Raw genomic sequence first — 27914 nt, forward strand, 5'->3', positions numbered from 1 at the left:
TTTAATTTGTTTATTTAAATTAATATGTTGATTATTTTTCTTTTTACATACATACATTTTGGTATATTTAAAAGTATATAAAACACATATGTAGTTATTTTTCGATTCAAATCATTAAATAAATTGAATGAATTAAACGTCTGTAATTTTATAACACAAAAAATAAATATAATAAATATTTAAATATGTAATCATAAATATTTAATTTTAATTTATAATCTTTGAATTATATAAATGATATTTCTAATAATAAATTGTATAAAAAGGAGCATTATTAATAAATATTTGTCAATTTTTATTGAATGCATTAGTTATCTCGATGTATAAATAATGGTGATGGAGATGGCAATCTATTAGAAAATATCTTAATTCCCGCAACACCGTTGAACGAAATAAATTAGCCCGAGCTGAAATATTAGTACGGCAACTTTCAATATTTTACATCCGAGTGGTACAAAACAAAAGGACTACAAGACAGATCAGCTTAAAAGCCGAACTAAAAAGAATAAAGAATTAAAAAGAGAACCAATACCAAACATGTAACATGAAAGGGGCCAGACAATCGTTAAATAGGCGGGGCTTCTTGATTTGTGGTCGCCATTTTGTCAAATAGTAGTGTTTTGTTAGACGCCTTATCGGATTGGATAATCTCCCACCTCCGCGACTATCTGATTTACCCTCCGCGAGCCGGCCCGAAAAATTAACGAAACCGCATCTCGCCGAAATCAATCGGCCGAGGCCCAAATTAGTACCGAACGCGGCCGCGTAAAACCGTCGACGGCCCAGCGCGACGTCGTGACATTAAAAAATCGGGAAAAAATCCGCAACCGGCCGGAAACGTCGGCGTGGACCGTCGAAACGGACCGAAAAAAACGGTGGAAACGTCCGTCGATTTCGGCCCAAAAACTTGACGCGACACGTACGCGTACGACTAAATCGCGGAACGCCGAAAATTGAAACGTCTTCGCCGCCCCCTGGCAACGCGCGGCCACGCCCGCCGCGCCGTCCGCGGCCAATGCGGCGCATGGTGACGCCGGAACGGCACGAACCGAGGCCGAGCGCCGGTTGCCAGGGGAACAACCGAACACCGCTATAGCAACACTTCAGTGCGGTCGTGTTATTGAACGTGTACGTTACGTTGGGCCGTATGTAATGACAGCGTTGTTTCCACTGGCAGTGTTGTGTTTTTTTACATACGCATGACAGTTTTTTTTTGATTTTTCATTTTCGACAAGGGACCGTGAGGTTGTTTTTGCGTGTGAGTGTGTGCGCGCCCGTTTTACGTTCCGATACACGCATGGGATTTTTGTTTTGGGCACTGTAAGTACTGCTCGAGTGTTTTATTAAAGTAAAAAAAAATTGGTAAACGAGAGAGACTGTTACGTACGTTGCGATTTGAATTTAGCGCGTTTCTGATGAGAATATAAAAGATGTCATGAATAATCATGAGGCCATTATGTAATGTCAGGAACGAACTTGACGATTATTTATAAATTATTAATTGCCACTTCGGATTCGGATGCAAATCGAAGTGGCAGGTTTCGCGTCTCATCCACTGTTGGGAGCTCTGACGCTTTTTCTAATTTATTATTGGTCCAATTAATGATTTTACATGTTTTCATACCTTCAAGTAATTGAAATTGCAAGTTTGCGCCTGTAAACCCCGCATTAACCAATTAGAAATTTAATAACAGTGATAAACTGGCGTACAAACGACTAAAAAACTAAAACAATCGTAACAGACGTAAAAAGAAGATAAAGCAATTAAAAATTATTGAGATAGACAGATAACAGATACAATTGTAGATTTTAAAAATGTATATACAAATCATTATTATTGATTCTGATCAGATGAGTGTTAGATTTGGTGAGTAGTGTTTGTTCAGTATCTTCTAGAGATTTAGATTTAAATTTTAAAACATACTTGAAATTCAAAATATCTTGATCAAAGTTTTTTTTGTTTTTGTTTTATTTGGGTTTCATGAATTAATATTAATAATCTTTGATTGTTTGATGAAAAATGATTATAAATTACATTGAGTATACTATAAATAAATTCAAATTAAGAGATTAAATTTTATAACCAGTAATTTGTATTTAAAAGTGTTTGAATGATATTTTGGAGCTTAACAAAACTAGTTAAGATAGTTTACACACTTAAGTTGTACATTTTTCTAAGTAAAAAAATATTTTGAGGTTTAATACATTAATAATATTTTTTATGATATTTTTTTACCAAGATATAACAAAAGTAAATTACAAATAATATTAAGTGGAGCTGAAGCAAATTAAATTAATTTTAAAGTATCTTAAAATATCATAAAAATGTTTAATATAGTTAAAAAAATTAAAATTTAATTTTTAATTGTTTTAAATAAGACATTAAATAATTTAAAATGTTAAGAATTCCTTTAATAAATTAATTATTTTAAAAAATAAATCTAATAATACTAATTTTTGATGATGAAGCATATAAAAAGGGAAAAATAGAACAAAAAAACAAAATATAGATTTGTCCACACTAGAAAAATGTTTTACTTGATAAATGTTATATTAAGAATTTTTTTATCACACTAATATTTATTATTATTAAAACAACCATATTTTATTAAAAGAAATAAAAATATTGTAAAACTAAGAAAAGTAATTTAAACAGATTATTATTAGAATTTTTTAAAAATAAAATATTATTCTCAATTATTTTTTAAAGTACTTATTCCAAAAATAAACAAATTTTTAATATAATAATTTATATAACAAGAAAATTTAGTCCAAGAAAATAGTTTTTAAAAAATTTTAGAAGTATCACAATAATATTCATTAAAACAAACATTTTATGAAAATAAATAAAAATACTTCTGAACTAAAAATATAATTTAAATAGATTATTATTTTTTTTAATTAAATTATTTTTCTCTAATAATTTTTATAGTATTTATTTTAAAAATATTTTAATATTTTATCTATAATGTATATATAATGCTTCACATAAAAAAATATTTAGTTCAAGAAAATATTTTTTAGAATTTATTTACATAATAATATTATTACTAACATAATAATATTTAATATTATTAAAACCATCCTAAATGAATGAATGAAAATATTTTAAAACTAGAAAAAATTATTTAAATAAGCTATTATTAAAATTAATTAAAATTAAACCAATTATTATTCTCAAATATTTATTAAAAAAGTCCATATTAAAAATTATAAAAAAATATATTTACTTTTATAAAACAGTGAATTATTTTAAAAAATAAATCTTAGTGAAAAAATAGTGGTCAAATAAAAATTATACTTAAAATAAAAATCTGGAAGAGGGATTTCAATTGAAATTGAGTTAAAAAAATAAACACAAAATACCATTAATTGCACAAAATATATATAGTTCAAGAAAATAATTTTTAGAATTTTTTAAAAGTACCACAAACTAGAAAGATGAAAATTAATACACCATTATTATATTTTTTTAAATTAATTATTCACAAATATACAAAAAATTAATGAAATTACATTACATTATTAAATACAACAATTGAAATCTGATTAAAAAAATAGTGGTCAAATAAAATTACACTTAAAATAAAAATCTTGGGAGGGGGATTTGAATTTAAAATTGAAGTGAAATAAATAAACAAAAAATTCCATAATTCATATAAAATATATTTAGTTGAAGAAAATAATTTTTTTAATTTTTTTATAAATTTTTTAATTAATTAATTATTCAAAAATATACAAATGCATAATATTTTGTAAATATAAAAATTGAAACATTTCAGTGATAATAATAATATTAATCTAGTTGATGTAGCATAAAAATTGGGGACAATTAAATGAACGAGATAAAAATCGAGTGCTACTTGTGAGATAAATCTTAAAAATGTTCACAATTTATTTTTGGTAGACGATAAATCTTGTCGATTGACAAAGTATATTTTTTATAACAACAAATATTGACACAAATCTCGAATTTTATCAGTGCGCAAAAATTTAATTATTTTTTCTTGTAAGACCCCCCGAGATAAGATAACTCGACCGTCGACAATCGACAGCCTTATCGTGTCTCTCTCTCTCGACCCGAGAAAAAAACCAATCAATCAATCACGTTAGCCAAGCACCGGGCGAAACTCCGACTCTGACCGTCACTTTGTTTCCAGATATAGTGCGTTAGTGCCACCCCGCATCACCACCCCGAACCAGATGAACCCGTTGTGACTGGACTGTACCCCCAACCAACCCCAGCGGCTAGTCCGAGTAATTAAAGTAAAATCGCGTGTTTGTGTGGTGATATAAACGTACGACCGAAAAATTAAATCCAATCAGTCCATGATTATGGAGATGACGAACGATACCGGGGTGAATCGTTGGTACGAATCGCCGAGGACGGGCACGTCGGCCAGTCCGGGCCAGGGGGCGATCGAGAGTGCCGCCGCCGAGACGAATTCGAGTGTCGCCGAGCACATGGGACTGTTCCTCGATCCGTCGAGGAGCCAGCCGGCCAGATACTACCACCAGAGCATGCACTCGCCCTATGGAAGTGTCGCTAGTCATGGTAAGTGCAAGTTAATCACTCAATGCTGTCCGTAGGAGGCTACAGCTTCTTTTGGTGCTGTGTTTTTGCCTTCGAACTTCTTGTGGAAGGCTTCAACAAGAGCTCCTCCACTTCTGAACCCGAATCTTTACCTCCATATGCCTCACAAAAGATAAAAAGACCTTATATTAACTGTAGTGGGCAACTCTGAAGACCATCTAATCTTTGTACATTAAAAATAAGCTTCTCCTAATCCTCATCAAGTTTTAAAACTGCAAGATTTCACTTACACTTGTAAATGTAGACAAAGTAACCAAATATTCCAATTAAGATATAGATACACATGCCTGATAAAACTTAGGTGTTTTATCATTGTAAATATATAAATAAAACAGTATCGATAGTGAATTGCTTTTTATTAGGCAAAAATATTTTTTTCACTGAGTTAATTTGTAATATTGTAAAGTGGATTTATGGTGTTATCGGAAATAATAAACAAATTAACGAGCCGTGCAATATTTAAATAGAGATTAAAATGATTATAAAACAGTAAATTACAATATTCACTAGATAAATTTAACTAGTCAAGATTAAGATATTTAATGTACATTAATTGATGTGCTGTTAATTAAAATTGCTCACGTCTTATCACTTCGATTTGTGTTGTAAAATGTTTGAGCAATTGAAATCTGAATTCATTAAACTGATCTTTTTTTGTTTAAGTTAATTAGTTACGCAAATAATTTAATTTAAATAAAGTCTTTTTGTGTTCCAAACCTTGAAAAAACAATCGAACAAATTTCGCTTCGGGTTTATTGAATATTCATTCAAATAGTTTGCAAATTGATCAATTCCAAAAAAAATTTATAAAAAATGGTTTGACTTTTATTAATAGTATAGTTTTTAATTAATTTTTAATGGAAATTTTAAATTGTTCAAATTAATTTAAGGTACTTTATACCTTAAGTAAGATAAATTTCTTAGATTCCATTAAATAAATTAATTTTTTTATCTTATCTAAATTTAATAAATATTTGTTTTTTTTTCTCAAATTAATGTGGTGTTTTTATTTTTTAGGAAAATAATAAAAAATAAAATTATTTTTAATAATAAATTTAATATAGACTTTTTTCTCCCTCCTTTTTTATAAATTTAGTTCTATACTTATTAAAACTTAAAAAATGTGTAAATATAATTCAATAAAATTCTAAAATTGGCTCTAAATTTAATAAAAAAATGTTTTTTTGTTTTGTTTTTCCAATTTAATATGATAAAATTTTTAATTAAAATTATACTTTTAATATAAAAAATCACTTAAAATTTATGAATTATAAAATTTATTCAATTTTAGGAAAAAATTAGAATTAATTTTAACAATATATTAAATATAGACCTAAAAAATGTATAAAAGGACTGTAATTTAAACAATTTTCTATAACTTATTGATTGTAAATTTTCAATAATTCAATAAAATTCTAAAATTAACTCTTAAACTTAATAAAAAAAATGTTTTTGTTTTGTTTATGATCAAATTTTTGATTAAAATTATACTTTTAATATAAAAAATCACTTAAAATTTATAAATTACAAAAATATTAAATTTTAGGAAAAAAATTAAAACTATTTTTAACAATATATTAAATATAGACTTCTATATTATAATTTAAACAATATTCTATAACTTATTGTTTGTAATATTCAATAATTCAGTAAAATTAACTTCTAAATTAAAAAAAATGTTTTTGTTTTGTTTCCCAATTTAATATGATCAAATTTTTAATTAAAATCGTACTTAATATTAATTAACTTTATATGTTTATATCCATTTTCTAAATTTAGAAAAATAATTTTATTAAAAACCTTATAATTTATACAATATTTCTTGATTTATTGATTGTAAATAATACAAAAACTTCACTAATTAAATGCAGAATATAAATAAAACTTATGAATATATTATGTATACAAAGTATAAGTAAATTCCAAGAAAAAATTGTAAAATTAATTTTAAATAATTATCTTAATTAACAGCTTAAAAATCAGTTTTTTTTATTTATTTAAATATTTTTAAAAACTTTTAAAAAATGTTGATGTTCAAGTTAATAATTACCTATTACAAATTATATATACTTTTATTTTTACTTATAATATGATTCAAAATATTTTAATGGAGCAGTACTATAACAATTTTTAATAAAATTGTATTTGACAAGAAGATTTGAAAAAGAACTTTCCTTAAATTGTATGTGAAGTAAATTTATCTAAAACCATATAAATTATTAAAAATATATAAACATAAATAAATTTAATTATATATAAAAAAAATAAAATATTTAATTTTTACATAAATATTTCTATATTAAGCTGAAAATTTTTAATTTCAGATTTTATTCATTTCATTATTCTTTATTTTCAAATTTTTAGTAATAAAGTATAATTAATATAATTTAATATAATTTATTATATTTAGGAAAAATTTTATATTTTCTATAAATTCAATGTATATTCTAATAAATAGATAATAATAAATATATATAAAAATCAATCTATATATAACAAAGAAATTATTAAAAAAATATATTAAAGAAAATTAAAAAAAAAGAATTTTCCTGCAAAAATTGTAAATAAATAAATTGAATTAAATATATCAAGTAATTTCTTGAATATAATAAAAAGTTTCAATCACTTTTATTAGTTATTATTATTATATTTAACACAATTTATTATAAAAAACTGTTTTTGATATAAAAGTTTTTTAAAATATCTATAATTTTAATATTTGTTATGAGAATTAAAAATATACACTAATGGAACAAACTAATAATTTAAGAGCTGTATTAAATAAATTGTTAAAGAAAACTAATGTGGACAAAATCCAATAGCAACGACGATCGTTGTCCGTCGGAACCCGTCCGCCGCAGGAAGAACCGTCCGTCGATTCAGTAATCACATCGCATCGCAAACAACTAATAAATCGAACGCTAATACACGACCGTACCGTACATTAACTTCTAATAACTTTCATTATCGGATTAATCGAACGAACGAGAGTAAGATGAAGAAAGGCAAAAAAAAAACTAATAATAAAATTAAGTCCGAGGGTCCCGCACCGTAATTGGCGGTTACTCCGCACTCGGATCACTGTAATTTCGATCCGTCCCAACTCCACACACACACACACACATGTCCGGATCAAATCCGAACCCCGCATTATCTATGCGCATTGTTATTTTAATATTTGTTGTGTTGTTATATGCTAATTTCGTGAGCATTATGGGAAAAACTGCTCAATCACGTCGGGCTACTTCTAAATTTTTTAATCGCACGTCGAGTGGTACCCGACACGTGAAAACTGCGTGCCTCAGCTATGATCGTATGATTTGCACAATTTTTACGTACCTCCCCGCCGATTGTTTACTTATCTACCGAAACCAGATAAAACCGACAAACGTCGATGATAACACGACGAGAGAAAAATAAAAATCTCGAAGGGTAATAAAACCTCCGACCTTATGCGGTTTTCGGTTACCCCGTAAAAAACAAAACCTCAAAGGAAAAAATAAAACAAACGACATTCCTCGATCGGTTTTCCGTCCCGTCCTCGGCGAAATGACACATCGGAGGAATATCGGTTCACACGGGGGACGGACGTCGACGACCGAAATGACGCGGTAGAAAATTTTTGACGTGCGTCGATTTAAAATTCATGTCGGACCGTGCGGGCGGCGGCGGCACTACAAACGGAACGTTCCGAGAAAAGTGTGTTTGTGTGTATGACCGGCGAATTAAACGATTTCTCGTACCGTTTTGCATGTGTTTTGCAATAATGCCGGCCGATGAGATAATCCCGATGGGTTTTGTAACGTACGAAGAGGAATTCGGCAGAAATGCGACGAGGAAAGTCGGGAATATGGTTTAGTTTCGAAGAGTGTTGACGTTGACTGAATCGATTTGCATATGTAAATTTTGTTGCAGGACGTTTTCTCGTAATAAAATCATTTTATAAACGTTACGAGACATTTTTGTGGACAATAATTAAGACTAGTAACATAAATGTAGCAATTACTTAGTAAATACTCTAGAAATAAACTGTAAATTAACTGTACGTAGGAAAAAAGCCTCAAAAATTAATAATAAATAAAAATATACTCACAAAAACACGAGATAAGATATACAAATAAAAACCTATAATATTTATTTACTCTCTTTTTTGTAATAAAATAAATACACTTGAAAATAGAGATAATAAAAAAGATATTTTCTTAGAAATGTATTTTTTATTAAAAGTATTGTTCTTAAATAATTATAATATAATATAAAAAATATAACGTAGAGGAAATAAACACTCAAAAACTACTAATTAATAAACAATATGTGTAAAAAACATAAAAAATCATATATAAATAAAAAGGTACAATTGAAAACAGTATTAATTTTAAAATTATTATCTTAACTGGGTAATGCTTTTATAATAAAATACTTTTAAAAACATTATGTGAGATTTATAGAGAGAAAAATCAAATATATGTGATTTTTATTAAAATTATTGCTAAATTATTATTGGACAATATAACATCCTGCTGAAGTAAATTGAGTTATCTGAACGTGGAAAAAATAAAAACTCAAAAACTATTAATGTACTGAACAATAAGTATAAAAAAACGTGAAAAATCTCACATAAATAAAGAAGTAAAAGTAAACACAGTATTAATTTTAAAAATATTATCTTAACTGGGAAATACTTTTATAATAAAATACTTTTAAAAACATTATAGGAGATTTTGAGAGAGAAAAATCAAGTGTATTTTTTATTAACATTATTATTCTTGAACAATTACAATATAACATACAAAATAGAAATTACAGAATAAAATCTATTGAAGTAAATTGAGTTATATGAACGTAGAATAAATAAACACTCAAAAACAACTAATGTAATGAAAAATACGTATAAAAAACATGAAAAATCTTACACAAATTAAAAATTACAAATGAAACTGTATTAATTTTAAAATTATTATCTTTGCTTCTATAATAAAATACTTTTAAAACATTATGGAACATTTTTAGAAAGAAAAACTAAGTGTATTTTTTATTAACATTTTTATTGCTAAACAATTACAATATAACATAAAAAATAGTAATTACAGAGTAAATACTTCTAAAGTAAATTGAGTTATATAAAGGTAAAAAAATAAACACTCAAAAACAACTAATGTACTGAACAATAAGTATAAAAAACATGAAAAATCTTACACAAAATAAAAGATACAAATGAAAACTGTATTAATATTAAAATATTAATATTATTATTATTAAATATAAATATCTTTATTGGGGAACACATCTATAATAAAATACTTTTAAAAATATTATGGGATATTTTTAGAAAGAAAAATCAAATGTATTTTTTATTAACATTATTATTGCTGAACAATTACTATATAACATAAAAAATAGTAATTACAGAGTAAAACCTATTGAGTTACATGAAATAAACATTCAAAAACAACTAATGTATTGACCAATAATTATAAACAACATGAAAAATCTTACATAAATTAAAAGGTATCAATGAAAAATGTATTATGTTTAAAATTATTATCTTTACTGGGGAATACTTCTATAATAAAATACTTTCAAAAACACTTTTAGAAAGAAAAAATTAAGTGTATTTTTTTATAGACATTATTATTGTAATTAAAAAATTACAATATAATATAAAAAATAGAAATTATGGAATAAATCCTATTGAAGTAAATTGAATTATCTGAACGTAAAAAAAATAAACACTCAAAAACAACTAATGTACTAATCAATAAGTGTAAAAAAACTTGCGAAGTCATACATAAATGATAAATATAAATGAAAAGAGTATTGTTTTTAAAATTTTTATCGTTGTTTATAACAAAATACTTTTAAAAACATGAGAAATCTTTATATTGAGGAAAAAAGTATCTGCTTATAAATTGTAAATAATCATAAAAATACGAATTTATTTAAATATTTGAGGGCCAAATTAAATTGGTACTAAAGTTAAATGTATAGTTTCGATTTGGAACATTTTTTTCTATCAAGACATTTTTTAGCGGAGAACGATGAGGTGTGTTTCTCTTTTCAATTGTTTTTCTTTTAAACATTTTAAACGTCGGTGAGGATTAATCATTTCGGTAGAAAGTAAATTTAAGTCGTGGCTCTTAATGGCCTTTTCTAGGAAGTTTGCCACTGGAATGCGGGGAATTTATAGGTCTTAAACTGAAATAAATTACCACCGTAATGCGGGAATAATATTCAATCTGGCATACAATCCGAACGATTTATTACGATATTTGTTCGTCGACTTTTTTCTACCGCCGATTTACGTACGGAAGAAGTATTTTCGGGGGGGAACCCCGAAATTTCACCGTTCGAAAGCTAGTTAGTTGGATTGTGTGCCAATCGCGGCGGTGGAGGAGGAGGAGGAGGCCCGTGTGCCGTGAGGCTGTGGATGCCGCGATGGCCGCGACACTTGTACACATATAAAAGTCGTTTTGAAATACGATCCGTTTCGTCTTCGGCGCATAAAACCCCGGTAACCGGATAGCGCTATATCTCAGGCCGACCCGATCATAAAAATGTCCGCGCAAAACCCGCCACTGGACCCCATCACACATAAAACAACCACTTTTTGTCTTCGACTCCACCAACGGGTTACGTGTGTCCGTTGTGTCGTCGCTGTTATTAACTATTGCGTTCTAGATTCCAGAAATTGGATGAAATCAAGTCGAATTATCAAATCTGTTTATCGTGCGTCGCATCAGGCCAAATTGCAGCTTGTGATTCACAATAAACTGCGGTTTTATTTCTCGGCAGACGTTTGAATTGAATAATGGAGTTAATTGCCTTCATGTGGATGCCTTGTTTAACATTAATCAGCCGCTGGAATAACCGATGTTTTAAGCCATCTCTCGAATTTGTTCTTCTTCGTTCCGAAAACATCTGGTTTTCCTCTTCAAATTTGTCTTATATCTTCTAGATTCTACAATGGATATACTCTCATAATATATTTATAGAGAAAAATTACAATAACTGTTTCCTGGAGGGTCTTATTTAGTCCAATTAAATTCACTTAATACAGTTTTGTGAAAAATGCCAATAACTGTTTTCTATTTCAAATGGAGGTACTCCCTAATATAAGTATAGTTTGCTCAAACACCCTCTCAGAAATTAATTGTTGAACTATTAATTTAAGGAGGTACTTTATTGAATAGTATTTGCTTCTAATTTGATGTTTCAAACTGTCTACTCTACTCTACTTTTCAATTTCTTATAAATGAAGAGAATTTACTCAGAACTAATTATGTCTATTTAATATAGTTTAGTGATAAACGCCAAAAACTGTTTTTGAAATGTATATACAATAGTTTGGGCAAAAATTTTCAAGAGATACTTTCTAAGCATTTACTTAATTTGATGTTTCAAACAGTAAATCTTTTACTTTTCAATGTCTTAGAAATGAGTGTTTAGTTGAAACTAATTATGTCCATTTAATATAGTTTAGTGAAAAATGTCAGAAATTGTTTTCTTTTTGAAATGGAGGTACTTTAGCAATGATATAGTGTGCTCATTATAATTTCAAGCTCTCTACCAAGAAACAATTATTGGGCAATGATTTTACTTCTAATTTGATGTTTCAAACTGTAAATCCTCTACTTTTCAATGTCTTACAAATGAAGAGTATTTATATGCACATAATTATGGTAAAATAATCTTCAGGAGGTACTATTTAATTATTTTAAATACAGTTCAATAAGTAATTACAAAGATTTAGCACAAAAATTGTCTAAATTCTCTACGACTGGCCCTCATTTTTATCTTTATTTCTTCAATTCTTCTATTTCATCATCAATTGAAACGCCGAAAGTAAACCTTACTTAAATTGACCCATTTTTTTTTAGAAAAAACTGGTGTTATTACCAGAATTTCATTTGTGGCGCAGCAAATAAATAATAGCTAATAACGTTTCAATCAGTTGTGCGCCTAAAATTCGATCATTAAGGCAATTAAGTTAATGGGGTTTTTACTTGTCCGCCGGGGTACGACTGTGTCCGGCTAAAAACGCGACCATTTTGTATAATTAAAAAGCACATTATGCGGCAACAGAACCTATTAAAAACGAATGGTTAATGCGGCCTAGATATGACCGTTCCGTATTGCCAATAATATGTGTATATAATAATAGATTTTTCAATTGGTTAAACGTGAGTGCGGACAGGAAGGAAACGCCGATTAGATCTCATCTGATGGAAACCTTGTGTTTCGAAATAAATGAAAACAAAATATGCGATTACCAAACGAAATATCCCAGCCGATGTGAAATTGGCCCGAACAAATTTCAAAACATCCAAACCATATAATTTTTTTGTTCGTTTCGTTTCATTTTTTTATTATTATTTATTAATGCCATCCACTTGTATAAATTTAATTATTCATCGCGTCTATTTTTTACCCCGTGAGCACATTAGAAATCCATTACTTTCCGTTTCGTTTATTTTTCCCGGCCGCGATCAATACAAATAAAATCGATACTGTATAATGCAGCCATTATTCGCCTGTGTGTGTACCTTTTTGGCTTATAGCTAAGCGGGGAGAACAAAACGTGTACACGCTCGGCTCCTTCAATTATTGCATCGGATACTCCCCCCAAATAACCTCTAATTATCTTTGTCTCCATTGTTTTTTGGATTTCTCATGTTCCGCCAGTAACAATTGCATTTGTTGAATATTTCGGAAATGGTCTAACTGTCCAAATTGATGATATCTTCCTTAAAAAGAAATAGAAACACAATGGGACCGCAGTGGGAACGTTTGTGTCCATATTTGGTTAATTTGTTGTTATCCTTAATGGCTGGTGTGCACCATATTAGACTTAAAACCATTAATATTAACGTAATTTACCGTCGTACAAATTAAACAGCCAATATATCATGCAAATTGATTTAGCTTGTGCGTTAATTCAATGCGATTAAACGGATATTTATGTATTATTTTTTTCCTACAATCCGAAACGGCCGATTTGCATATTGTCCATGTTGAGGTTTTTCAGCCGACGGCAGTACAGGATAACAGTAATTTAATTTGAATATAAGTACAGCTTTTGTGGACTCCACCAGCAGTACCCAACTGGAATAATCGACGCTATAATTGACGGTTATTATTAGAACATGGCCGAAGACATTTTGTGAGTTATCCGTGAGAATTTACTTTAGTCAGACAAATTACCCATCTGTTTTTAACAATAATTTGCCTTAAATCCATTCATTTCTTCCATCACAACGTCCTAGCATCTTCGGCGGAAGCTTTTGAGGTCTTCAGAGTTAAATAGCTGGTCTCCTTGATCATCTTCCATAACTTTACACCTTAACATCTCAAGCTTGTTCACCACCTGGTTGTGGCATTTCGAAAAAACTTAAATTAAATGGGTCTCCTTCATTAATGTTTTCTCTTTTTTGCTCATTTCATTGATTTCAACGTGCCCATATCTTCACCTGAACCTTTTGAGGCCTTCAAAGTTATATAGTTGATCTCCCTGATAATCTTTTATAACTTTAAACTTTAACATCTCCAGCTCAAGTTTGTGGTAGTTCAAAATACTTAATATTTAATATGCTTCTTCTCTTTTTTTAATTGCTTGTTAGTGTTTAATAATTTATTCCTTCCTTCACATGTTGCCCACAACTTCATCAGAAGCTTTTGTGGTCTTCAGAGGTAAATAGTGGCCCTCCTTGATCATCATCCATCACTTTACACCTCAATATTGAAGCTTGTTCACTAGCTGTTTGTTGTACTTCAAGAAAAGTAAAAATTAAATGGGCCTCCTTCATTAATGTTTTCTTTTAATTAGGTCAGATCTTTCCCTTAAATTAACTTATTTCTTCCATGTCAACGTGCTCATCTCTTCATCAGAAGCTTTTGAAGCCTTCAGAGTTAAATAGTTGGTCTTGTTGTTCATCTTCTAAAGTTATAGAAATCTCAGCTTGTTCACTACTACTACTACTACTAGCTGTTTCCTATAACTTCAGACCTTAATATCTTAAGATTGCCCACGCTTCAGTCCTTCAGAAACAAATAGTTGGTCTTCATGATCATCTTCCATAATTTGTTCTTAACAGGTCTTCCTGCTGGCTAAGATTTGAAGTGGAACAAGCCTGTCGGATTAGCTACAAAATCACCTTTCAGAACTTCTGGTTACATTCACATGCCTCAATAAACCCTTGTTTCAATTTTCTAACGTGTCCCCGCCGTTATAAAGTGCAGTTTCTCGAAATCGGCATGCGATGTTCGATAACGATCCGGAATGAAGTTGTCCGCGTTATTAAATTCGTTCACCACGACTCTTTATTACACATGCAACTATCGGGGTGGGTTTTTGTTTCTAGTCGGGTGGTTTTCACAGACTTGTCGTCGCGCCACCGCTAGATTTAATCGCGATACCTCGTTTTTTCCTCTGTGTTCCTTTGGTTGTTTTGTCGCCTGAAACTGACTGTTATTTGACACGGAATTGATGTTTTATTTGATGTACCGTGCTGTTTGTTTTGGGTGAAAGCTGCCAACAAAGAGTATTGCTACGAGTTTGTCTTTTTAGCTTTAACAACATGTTGAGGTGATTTTATTGGGCCATTATCCTGATTAAACAAATCATGCTGCCGGTAGATAGGAGTAACAGTCCGTACATAGTGTTGGTGATGACCGTGGAATTTTGTAAGCTATTAATGAATATAAATGTTCGATTTACGGTCAGATCGTATCGGCGTGAGTCCTAAATAGCCACGCCAGCAGATTAATTTCCAGAACAAATTCCCTATAAACAATGGTCCCCCCTAAAAATGGCCATACTTTCACACACACTCAACGTAGAGTAGAACCAGCAGCAGTAGCAGCAGCGACACAAGAGAGCAGAAGCGAGAGCGAAGGCAATGTGGGCATTATTGGGACCCATCTGCGGAAATCCGTTATAAACCGGGATCCCCGCTAATCTCTTCTAGCTTATCGTGCGATGTAATCGCGAGATAGCGCGTCGCACAGTCGGCCATTGTGGCGTACCCTCCATGATGGCGGCCAGGTGAGGGGTTAAAACCGGGGTGGGTCGCCCCGAAATGTACGCCGGCCAGGCGACACCCTTGCATACCCGGCTATGCGCGTTTTGTTTCCCCGTTTTTACCACATTCGGATCGGCGAATGCGGTGCAGATGTTTCACCCTTCGCAACGATTTGAATGCGGGCCAAGCGATTTCCGACTAATGGACGTTTCGGTGGATGGAAAAACGTGCACCATAATGAACATGTCGGGGTGATCATGAGGGAATTGACGAGATCGCGCCGCACCGATAACGCGGCCGGATTGTACCTGAGCACCGGCTCCGGACAATCCGACGTGAGAACAACATAAATCAACGATACTTTTTACTGTTTTCTTTTCTCCGCAGCGTTTTTTGCGAAACAATTCGATACTAACGGACCGTTTTTGTTGCAGCATCGAGGATGTCGTCGAGCCAGGTGTGCAGGCCGCACTTCCACGCGCCGCTCCACCCGTGGCTGTCGGACGGGGCGAAGCCGCTGGCCCACTCCAGTCCGTGGGTGCCGTTCGCCGGCGGCGGCGGCGACCCCGACAAGTCGCAGAGCCCCGGCTCGGCGCCCGCCCAGCCCCACAACATCTTCTCGTTCCCGCCGACGCCGCCCAAGGACTCGACGCCCGATTCGGTGGCGCCGAGCGCGGGCGCCGAGTACCAGAGCGCGGTGGCGGCGGCTATGGGCGCCTTCATGCACGAGAACCCGCAGAGCTGTGCGCTGGACGTGAAGCCGAACGCGGGCGCCGGCGGCAGCAACAAGCAGCGCGAAGGTAGTGACTATGAGAACGGAACGTCAAGCATGTTTAATGGTAACTTTGACGGGTCGTACGGGTCTTCGTATGGCTACGGTATTCACGGGGCGGCCTACTCGCCCCAGAATAAACAGCATGCGGCCGGTCAGGGCGCCCAGTCGCCCAACAAACCTAAAATCAAATCGAGAACCAGTGCCGGTAAGCGACCAACACGTTTTTTCAACGACGCCCAAAGGTGGTGGGATACATACTAACACTAACTCTTATGCAACAAACCACTTCCTTCACTTCTTTATTCTGTTCCTTCTTTTACTTCCACTTAACTTAACTGAATCAACAGTGTTATTGGGACTTGCTGAACTTCTTCTTCACACATTTCATCACATCAACCTTAAATTAATTAATTAAAAGTCCTTCAGTATTCAAGCTTCAGTAAGTACTAATAACACTGGTACAAAAATATAAAGTTCACAATACAGAAAAAACAATATAATCTAGGCGGAAATTATAAATTGCCTATGGGCAAAATTCAAATCCAAAGGTGGAATTAGCACACCAATTAAAATTATTCACTTACAAATTACACGTTACGTTAGTTTATTCAGGCGAATTTTGTAACATTTGCTATTGTTATACATAATTCTGTTACACATTTTACACTTTGTTGCATTCGAGTTAATGAAATAATTGCCGTCAACAGCTAAAAGCACACACTACGATTTTATATTATTATTTTTAGTTGTTTCCTTTGTTGTTAATGCTTTTTAGTTTAACATTAATTTTTGGTTTGTTAATTATCTAGTGAAAAATTATTAATTTATGGGACTAACCGTAAACAGAACAATAAAATTGTTATGGTAATTTTCTTGGAAGTTACAGATAATTACTAATTTTTACTAGGTAAAACCTAATTTATGGGAGTAAATTATATTAGTACGTGATTACAAACACCTTTTTTTAGTACCACTATCTAAGAAATGCTAATTTTTATGTAACTCTATTATTATATTTAATTATCAGTATCACTAACAAGTTTCATATTCTAAAATTCAAAAACTTTCTTGGACTAGAACATATAAAATCTTCATAATAAAAAATATCAGTATTTACTAAATCAAAAGTTATATTCCAAATTGAATTGAACTTACAAAATGTCCATATTACTAAGTAATCAGTATTCACTAAATATCAAGATTTGTGTGCTTATAAAATCTTGTTAGATAGAAGAAAGCAGCTTTATTCTCTAAATAATAAACTCTATTCTAAAACTTTTATGGACTTACAATACTTTATTAGTTTTATTTACTAAACAAATACTTTAAAATATTAGGACTTCCTTATGGACGTACAAAATCTATTAGTTTGGAAGAAATAAGCTTTACTTATTAAACAATATTGATACAAGAAGAATTTGAAGTAAGTTTTGAAGATGAAACCAGTTTTATTTACTAAACGACAAGTTTATTATTTTAAAATAAGCCTACCTTATGGGCTTACAAAATCTTGTTAGGTCGATAAAATCTGCTTTTTTCACTAAACAAGCTTTATATTTATATATTTGAAGACATTTTTTGGACTTGTAGTTTTATTAAATCAGATAAATCAGCTTTAATCACCGAACAACAAGTTTAATATTCTAATATTATATAATATTATTTATAAACTTACAAAATCTTGATAAATAGAAGAAATAGGCTTTATTTAGTAAAAAACAAGCTTTTTATTCCAAAATTTCAATTGGATTATTAAAATATTTTTAAGTTTCTTTATAAACTTACAAAATTTAATCTAATCTAATTATTTACTAAGTAAGTTTAATATTCTAAAATTTCAAGATTATGTGCTTACAAAATCGATGAAATCTGCTTCATTCACTAAATAAGTTTTATATTTATATATTAAAATTTTATTAAATCGAAGAAATCAACTTTATTTACTAAATAACAAGTTTATGTTCTTACATATTCTTATATACTTATCTTGTTAAATATAAAAAATAAGCTTTACTTACTACTTTTTTAATTTAAAATTTTAAGATTTCCTTATGAATTTATAAAATCTTTTTAGGTAGATAAAATCAGCTTTATTCACTAAATAACAAGTTTTTTATTCTAGAATTGGAATACTTTTTATGGGCTCACAAAATTTTATTAAATTGAAGAAATTAGCATCATTTTCTGAAAAAAAAAAGTTAAATATTCTAATATATTCAGTCTTCTTTATGAATAATGTTACATAGAAAAAATAAGCTTTTCTTACTAAACAAGTTTTATATTCTAAAATTTCAAGACTTACTTATGTATTTATGTTAGGTCAAAGAAATCAAATTTATTCACTAAACAACAAGTTTAATATTCTAAAATATTAAGACTTCTTTATAGAGTTAGAAAATCCATAAATAATTTTCTAAAACAAAGTCTTTTTCACAACTTTTCATTGAATCGAAGAAATTAGCTTTATTTTCTACATTTACATCTTTTTATCACGTTGCTTAGTGATTAAAGCTGAATATTAAAATTTTAATAGAGTTGTCTAATTTATTTTTAAAATATGCAACGCAACAGTCATTTTTTATTTTACATCAATCATACTAATATAATTTGCTGGGTTATTTTAAGTTGTCTTTATGTTAGTTTAAAATCCCGGTGAGCAAACTGAATTTTTTGGGCTTTTACACGCGTACTTTGGTGTGTGTTTTTGTGACACCCTTTCGTTTCACAGATCCTGCGTGTTGCACCGCAATAAAAAAAAACTACAAAACGACAAAGCAATGAACGAATAGGAAAAAAAAAATGTCGTAACCTCCCCGTCTTCTCTCCCGCGTGTCTGCAACATCCGTTTACGTTTATCTCGAACCGAACAATTAACTTGGAATTGCACAGTATCCGCCATTTTATTATTGCTATGCGTGAAGCAAGCCAATTAAAAATTGCAACGAAACCAAAAGTGACTACGTAATGAGGATGAAATACCACCTTTTGTTTTCATCGTTGACCTTCGGGCGAAACAAATGCGTGGGAAATTTCTATCGGGGGGTGCCACGATGCTAATTAGCGATGTCATAGCTTCGCGTCCATTGTTTTCTTTCTCTCTACCAGCATACTTTGATATTGTCGAGCCTTTTTATGCCTAATTGAAGTGCCGTGCGCGACTTATTTTCATCACACACACACTCCTGCAATGGGGATTTTATCGATTGTGCACACACACATTGTCTTGCACACTTCCTAACGCCGATTTATAAATAATTCAGCTCTTCTTAAACACCTCATTACGTCCATAATTCAATTAGTCCGCGCAAATTCCAGTAATTTTATTCATAGGCCGGGCTAAAACGACACAACGAGGGCGAGTATCGATTCGGTTCACCCCTAGTTTCAGTTAGTTTTTGGTGTTCAATACGGCGGAGCCGATCAATTTCACGGGACATTGCTCTATTTCATAAGCATATTTAAACCGCAATACTGGAATTAAATTAAACTTTACACATTTCGGGGGGCTTGCGGTCCAATTGAATCGATTCCGAAATAGTTTGGACAAACATCCGTGTGTCAAGGATTTTTGTGTCGAGCACTTTACTGCGGGGTCGGGGGTAATATGCAATTTTCGGTCACACAAAAAATCGGTACGCTAAGCCGATTATTGTCACAATGTTGCGGATATTCCTGTCCAAGATTAGCCCATGGAGCTGGGCACCTGGAAAGTAGCACAAAGGCAGCGATAATCTGCGAAATTGTTTGCTTAAGTGGTTACTACACTTCAGTGACTTGGGTGACAGCCCCGATAGAATTTTTCCCTTAAAATGTATTTTTTTTTAAGAGAGAATACCGCGGTGATACGGAGTACCCTGGTGAATGTATTGCATGTTCTTTCTCTTAAAAAAACACTAAAAATAATAAGATATTAAAATGCATGCTGCTTTCTTCTAGATGACATGTAGACAACCTGTTTGGTCTAAGAACAATTTCACCTACGACCTTGTCCACAAGTCGGCCATTAAAATTTTTCACCGCAATTAAGCAAATGTAAATGGACAACGCAATTAGTGTTAATACGAATTATTCTCAGACCACACACTCAATTCGAATGGGAGAAATGCGATTCTGGACATTCTTGGCATTTTTGACAGGAGTTCCAGTGTTTTGGTCTCATGCCAAATGTTCAACAACAAATTTTTATGTCGGTGTCTCGGATTTTTGTACAGTTATTTAATGGCTTGTTTCTTGAACCGAGAGTATCAATTTTCATCTTCTTTAAAGGTGGACTTTTATACCGAGGTTAAGAGTAATTATTTTGTAGTCAGTGGAAAACAATTCATTCTCCTTCTCATCACCAGCCACTTAAGATAGTGACATCAATAATATTGGTGTAATCACCGTCACGTCAATCAGCTATTGATCTTTGATCGAATCTAAATTTAACCGATAGTGAACCCAAACAAAATCCACTCGACCCGACTTCTCAAAAACCTTGGAAAAACAATCAATCAAAAATAAAAGCCAAACAAACCGTCACGTCCGTGACAAATTCATTTCACAGCATGTTAATCACTGCATGATTATCGTATTGGGGCCGGGGGAAGACTTTTGATTGTCGCAAATTACACGTTACCGTTCTAACATATGTTCCTTGTTCATCCCCAGAGGGTAGAGAGTGCGTCAACTGCGGCGCGACCAGCACCCCGTTATGGAGGCGCGACGGAACCGGACACTACTTGTGCAACGCCTGCGGACTTTACTACAAGATGAACGGCCAGAACCGACCCCTAATCAAACCTAAAAGAAGACTGGTAAGTCACATTCATCCAATTTTGATCTGGTGGCGAATCTTGTGCTCGCGGCCACGCCATCAATAACGCGCCACTTGAAAGGTGCTACTTAAGTTTTAAATATTTAACCCGATAATAAGACGGCGTTTCGTGCCCTATTTACATAATACGCGACACCTGTCCCCTGAATTATTACGTGCACGGGGTTGGAACGCACGAATTATTCATCTGGGTGGGCGGCGCCGCGGTCTGTCGCTTTTTTTTTATTTTCGGCGGTACCGATCGATAGGTAAGATTGATTCGGGGGTGATGTTATAAACAAATAACGGCTTACTTTGGACGGCGTTTCGAAATTATCGGGTCGATCGAGATGATCGGTTGGAACTGAATTTTTCGGGTACTTGAAATTTGTCGAGGATAATCCGCTGTTTATGGGGGATTAGCCTACAAAGCTACTGAATTCTGTCTAGTTTATTATCTCAAAAATCGTTTGTCTGTCATATTGATAATGCTTGAGGAGAAAACATTGGGAAGGTTTGGAAACTGTTCTTTGTCTTCTTCTTTTATCTTGTAAATCCGTAAGTGGTTTAAGAGACATTAGACAAGACATTGTAACCTTTTTGTATATTTAAACCAAATATTAAGACTAGACAGTTTGAAAACCTTTCTTTCTTTAGTTTTCAGTCGTTTTCTTCAGAATGACATTGGTTCTGATGTTTTGAATGATGATACCAAATCGGATTTAAGTCATAATGATACTAAATAGTACTTGAAATTTATTAATAATTTGTTATTTAGTAAGGAAGAATTATCTTAAAGTTTTGTAACTATTTTTTGTTCCCTTAATAAAAATTAAGAACCTCTTTTCCCCTTCATCTTAAAGATTCTTTATAACTTTAAAGTTAAAGAAGAAATTTTGTACTACCAAGAGGTACCACAAAAATGACAAGCATTAGTTAGTAAGTAAAACATGATAATACTGATGATTTGAGTAGTGGTATCAGACCATAAGTAAAATATGTATATAATCAATTAAAAATGAGTTTTTGATACTTGAAAACTATCAAATATGAGGAATTAGCCTTTAATCTTACTGATTTTGACTCATTTATTGTCTGTAGAATCGTTTGTCTGGTATTTTGAAAATTCTTGAAAATGAATAAAAGGTTTGGAAACTATTAATTGACCTCTTCTTTTGTAACTACTAGACAGGTTGGATATTCTTACCTTAAAAATCTTTTATAACTTTGAAGTTAAAGATTTAATTTTTCTCTAAGAAGTACCACAAAAATGGTATCTAATATTAATAAAACAAAATTCTTCTGATGATTTGAGTAATGGTATCAGATCAAGAATAAAACAAGCTGTCATAATGTATTTAATAAGTTAGGAGTGGATTTTTGGTACTTGTAAATTATCAAGAATGAGGAATTAGCCTTTAATGGTACTGATTTTGTCTCTTTCATTGTCTGTAAAATCATTTGTCTGATATTTTGAATATTCTTGAAAATAAAACAAAGAAAAGGTTTGGAAACTATTAATTGTTCATTTCTCTTGTAAGTACTAGATAGGTTGGAAACTCTTAACTTGGAAATTCTTTACAATTTTGAAGTCAAAGAACAAATTTTTCGTAAAGATGGTAACCAATATTAGTAAACTATAATTCTTCTGATCATTTGTTAACAGTGAATTTTTGGTTCTTGAAAATAATCAAGAATGAGAAATTAGCCTTTGATGGTACTGATTTTGTTTCATTTATTATCAGTAAAATCGTTTATCTGATATTTTGAAAATTCTTGAAAATAAAACAAAGAAAGGATTTGGAAACTATTCATTGACTTCTTCTCTTGTAACTACTAGATAGGTTCGAAACTCCTGTCTTGAACATTCTTTACAACATTGAAGTATCAATTTTTCACAAAAATCAAATATTAGAATTAGACAGATATTAGAACAAAAATAAAATAAGCAGTCATAATGTATGTAATAAGTTAGGAGTGGATTTTTGGTACTTGTAAATTATCAAGGATGAAGAATTAGCCTTTAATGGTACTGATTTTGACTCATTCATTATCCACAAGACCATTTGTCTGATATTTTGAAAAGAAGGCTACTTATTCTTGTCTTCTTTTATCTTGTCTTGTAACTACTGAACATGTTGGAAACCCTCACCTTGAAAATTACCACAAAAATGAGAAGGAACGCTGGCAAAACATAATTCGTCAGATAGTTTGAGTAATGGTATCAGGTCAGAATTAAAACGTGCGGGCATAAAATCGTCGAGATGATAAATATGGGAGCTCGCGTTCCCTTGGTATTCCGTGCAGGTCGGTAGGCGGAATACCTATTAGACGGAATAATCTAGTAGCGTGGTGGTGTAGTGTTACACTATGGGCAAAGTGCATTTGGAATAGAAGACACGTTTTATTGCGTCGATATTATACGAATTGGTTCGCGTATCTTGACGATTAATGGCTTCTGATGGCTTTTGATGGGTCTAAACAAGGAATGAATTTCGTTGCGGTGCAATAAAAATTGAATCAGGTTTATGATGATGGTTTCTTTTTTTATTTGTTTTGTGTGAGTGACGCGGTCAGAAATGTAGAAAGGTCATGCGGTTTTGAAATTAATTTTAATAAATTGTTGAACGGCGACGCGGTGTATTTGTGAGTAATTGAATTATTTAAATGCGGGACATCCAATTAACGCGACTGAAACGTCGTAATTTATTAATCCGAGCGTTTCCATTAATGTAAATTGAATTGTGTTCCGTGTGTGCGTCTTTGTGTCATTTTTCTATGGGGCACATTTCTTTAAAGCATTGTGCCAGTTATCTAGATCTGGCCGATCGTTATCGTCCATATTTTCGTTACAATGCCGAAGTAAGTTCATGCCAAGTAGCATGTCGTTATCTGTGACATCTACTTACTCAAAATACGTTTTTAAAATTAACTCGGCAGCCACACAGTGGTGTGCACCGGGACTGGTTTCACTTTTCTGAATGGGACCCCTTCATAAGCTAATGAGTTCTGCACGATTACGGCCGCATACTAATCTCATTTGTTCGGGCCGAGTTAGTGACACAGAATTAATGTTTTCTGCAACTCGGACTTCAAATTGCTTATTCCCAGAACAATTTCGTACACATCAACTGCGCCATGCGCGTTTAACAATTTATCGCCCAGAATAAATTGCCGACGTCCGAGAGTTATGGACTTTCTGAAAATCAATTTTTACACACACTACCGTACAAACTAATTGAAAACACTCCAACCATCGGCACCTCCATTCACAACTTTATTTCCATTACCAACCTAATCTAACCTAACAAAAAAACACCCAGTTCAAATATTTACTTGGTAGCAATTATCCTCTGGTCATTTTTATGTAATTAGACAGCTAAATTTCGACCTTAGATCCGAGTAATGACACTCCCAAACTTTCAAAAAATTACCAGCTATTGTTACACATCGAATATCGATTGCAAAACTGCAATTGTGTTTTATCGCACAATGAGCCGTAGAAAATCCGGCCACAACAGATGCCGATTTTTTTTATTGAACACTGTTCGACAAGTTTGTTTTAAGATTGACTTTGATTAGTGGTAAGAATGGATAACTGGTTCTGGTACCAGTTTTCGTTAAAAATAACTGTTTTGTGTGCTTTAATGGAAATCTTTTATGTATGAGAATGTTTTACTAAGTAATCGGGGTGTTAAGAGTTAATTTTTTCTCCATTCAATCAGTTTTATAACGTACATAGATAGGAATGTGTTAATTAAAATTTGTCAAAATTTACATAATTACATTACGCATATGCATATTAAAAATGTCTTAAAACTGGTTTGTAATTAATTAGGTATTGGTAATCGATAAAAGGAAGACAAAGAAACGAAACGTAAAATGTAATTAAATGACTGTGAAGAGCAAGTATTTTGTGTTTATAAGTTTATATAACTTTGAGTTTTGGACTGTTTTTCTGCTTGTTTTGGAAATTGATCTGGTTTGACGTCAAAAATTAGATCGGTGATCACTTATCTGACTGTTTTTCGTTACAATTCGTACGTTGTTAAAGTTATCTAAAAATGTTTCGGATAAAATTTTTAGAGCATTATTTTACGAATATATTGATGTTAAAATAATTTACTTTTATCCCTTAGTAAAGGTACTACAGTCGTTGATAAGTTAAAAAATAAAGCTGTATATTTTTTAAAGCATTAAAGATACAAACATCATTTTTACATCAAAATGTTTATAAATTACATGTTAATAACTTGCTGGACCAAAAAAGTATAAATTTTCATTTTTAACAATAATGATCACTTGCAAAATTACAAACTTGTGCTGAGATGTATGAAGTTAAAAGCAAATTGGGTATTAAAAAATATCATTACGTATATGTATATCTTAAAACTGGTTTATATTTAATTAAACATTGGTAATCAATAAAGGAAGATAAAGTAACTAAACAAAAGCAGATATATAAAATGCAATTAAATGATTGTGCGGAAAGTGTTTTGTGTTTATAAGCTTACCGGTCATTAAGTTTTGTACTGTTTTTCTACTTGTTTAGGAAATTGATCTGGTTTTACGTCAAAAATTAGATGGGTGATCACTTTTCTAACTGTTTTTTGTTACAATTCGTACGTTGTTAAAGTTATCTAAAAATGTTTCGGATAAAACTTTTAGAATATTCTTTTACAAACATTTTGACGTAAAAATAATTTAATTTTATACTTTAGAAAGAGCGCTACAGTCGTTAACAATTAAAAAAGTAAAGCTGTGTAACTTTTGAAGGGTTAAAGATACAAACATGATTTTTACATGAAAATGTTTATAAATTGAATATTAATAACCTATTAACCAAAAAAGTAAAAATTTTCACTTAATACAATAATGATCACTTGCAAAATTATAAAACATGTGCTGGAATATAAGCTAAGTGAAGTTGAAATCAAATTGGGTATTAAAAACAAATATGTCATTACGCATATGCACTTTAAAAATATCTTAAAACTGGTTTGTTTAATTAAACATTGTTAATCGATAAAAGAAGACAAAGTAACTAAACAAAAGCAGATATATAAAATGTAATTAAATGATTGTGCAGCAAGTGAGTGTTATTAAAATGGAAAAGTTAATGTTATGAACTTCAGTCCGCATACAAATATTGATTGCTTTTTGTAAAATCTGATAATAAATCCCCATTAATATTGAATGGTCAGTAAAAGCACAATAAAGGGTTAACAAAGCAATAATTTATGGCAGTTTTAAACAAAGCTAATTTGCATATTATATGAATTTTCATTTTATAATAATAGTAAAAAAAGGAACGAACGTACAAGCTGCGCCGTGTCGTTGGTTGTTTGGTAGTCAAACAAAGGAAAATAATCATATCAAACATTAATAACTTCATAAGTAGCCGTGTTTATACCGTTGTGGTAGCTTTATAAAATTATAATAAATTGTCACATACGGTGGTCCGTACACCCAACCGAGCATTATTCTCGTTGGCCACTCCATTCAAAACATTGAAAATAAATTATGGACGCTCATAAATTTACATACAAAAAACGGTGACGATTTTATTGAAATTTATGGATTTACTTGTCCGTTCCCCGAACACGATAATAAAGATTTTAACGGCGCCGCCTCGTGTCATAACAATTTCCATTTCCATTCCCGCATCAGCCCGAATTAATTTTGTATATATAGGTGTTTGCACTCGCCCCTTCAGGTCATACTAGCCCATTCATCGCGTCTTTTCAGTAAAAAAACAAAAGGGTTACACAAACAGACACACACACACACGGGGTGCGTTTCCCCATTTCGCATTCGTTCTCGTCGTTGAATGCGTGAACATGCGCGTAACAAACCGGGGGCAGGTCCTTAAGCCCCCCTAGCATCCCTAGCAACGCTGTCGGTATCGACTTTTCAGGGAACGGCCAATATGGCGGGGGGCGGGCGGCCGCCGCTCACTCCGAAGAAAGGAAAACGCGACCAAATAACTTATTCTGACGCGGCTGATTAATTGTCGACGCGACCCTCCACGTTTCAAAAGGGTAAAAATGCAACGAGTCCCGTTCCGTTCTGTTTTTTTTTTCGCGGCGTGGCGAAATGCGCCAGATTAAACGGCAGAGATTGAACGTTTTAAGTACACAATGGCCGCGATGACTTTATCTAATTTATGAAACTGCGAACTGGAAATTAACGGCAATTGTCTAATTATACGTCTAATTGTGATGAAACGAAATTATAATAAGTAATATTTTCGCTTTCACATCGTACGTAATAAATAACTTAACCTTGCCCACTCGGCATAATGGGTTATTTATAAAAATATTTCGTTAAAAGTCAAGAATTGGGACACGAAACTATATCGAAATAATATTTTAATTGCCCGGGGAACAATAAAACATTAATTTGAATGTGACTCACTCTCAGGAAACAAAAGCAACAAATTCAAGACAGGGCAACGTTTAATAATATTTTTTTTCGTCTTATTTTTATACCACGATAACGATCGGGCTACGACGGTGTAACACCAGGTCGAAAATCTAGCGAAAAAAACCTCATGTCGGACGGGAATTCGATAAATATGTCCGGCGCAACACCAAGATACATACGTTAGTCGGATAATTTAGTGCGTTGTGCCCCCGACTCAAGGTGGGCAAAACGGGCAGGTGGCAACGGTCAAAGATGCAACCTGAAGAAATAAGTAACGTTTTTTTACATTTATAACTTTGTTTCTTT

At 31.9% G+C, this 27914-nt stretch overlaps 1 protein-coding gene across 2 annotated transcripts in view; it reads left to right on the forward strand.

Annotated features, from left to right (window-relative positions):
- The first annotated feature begins 1146 nt into the window (after nucleotides 1–1146).
- The window catches only part of LOC109605432 (GATA-binding factor C-like), a 49204-nt gene continuing 22436 nt past the window's right edge, over nucleotides 1147–27914 (forward strand). Inside the window, exons 1-4 of one of the 2 annotated variants that reach the window (XM_020022008.2) lie at nucleotides 1147–1320; nucleotides 4161–4555; nucleotides 16047–16592; nucleotides 21038–21183. In XM_020022008.2, the coding sequence (XP_019877567.2) occupies nucleotides 4330–4555; nucleotides 16047–16592; nucleotides 21038–21183 (918 nt within the window). In that variant the 5' untranslated portion in view covers nucleotides 1147–1320; nucleotides 4161–4329. The remainder of the gene's footprint in view (nucleotides 1321–4160; nucleotides 4556–16046; nucleotides 16593–21037; nucleotides 21184–27914) is intronic. The other variant, XM_049967844.1, reaches the window with a different exon arrangement.

The sequence above is a fragment of the Aethina tumida genome, chromosome 5 (genome assembly GCF_024364675.1).
Source record: "Aethina tumida isolate Nest 87 chromosome 5, icAetTumi1.1, whole genome shotgun sequence".
Classification (NCBI taxonomy): Eukaryota; Metazoa; Arthropoda; class Insecta; order Coleoptera; family Nitidulidae; genus Aethina; species Aethina tumida.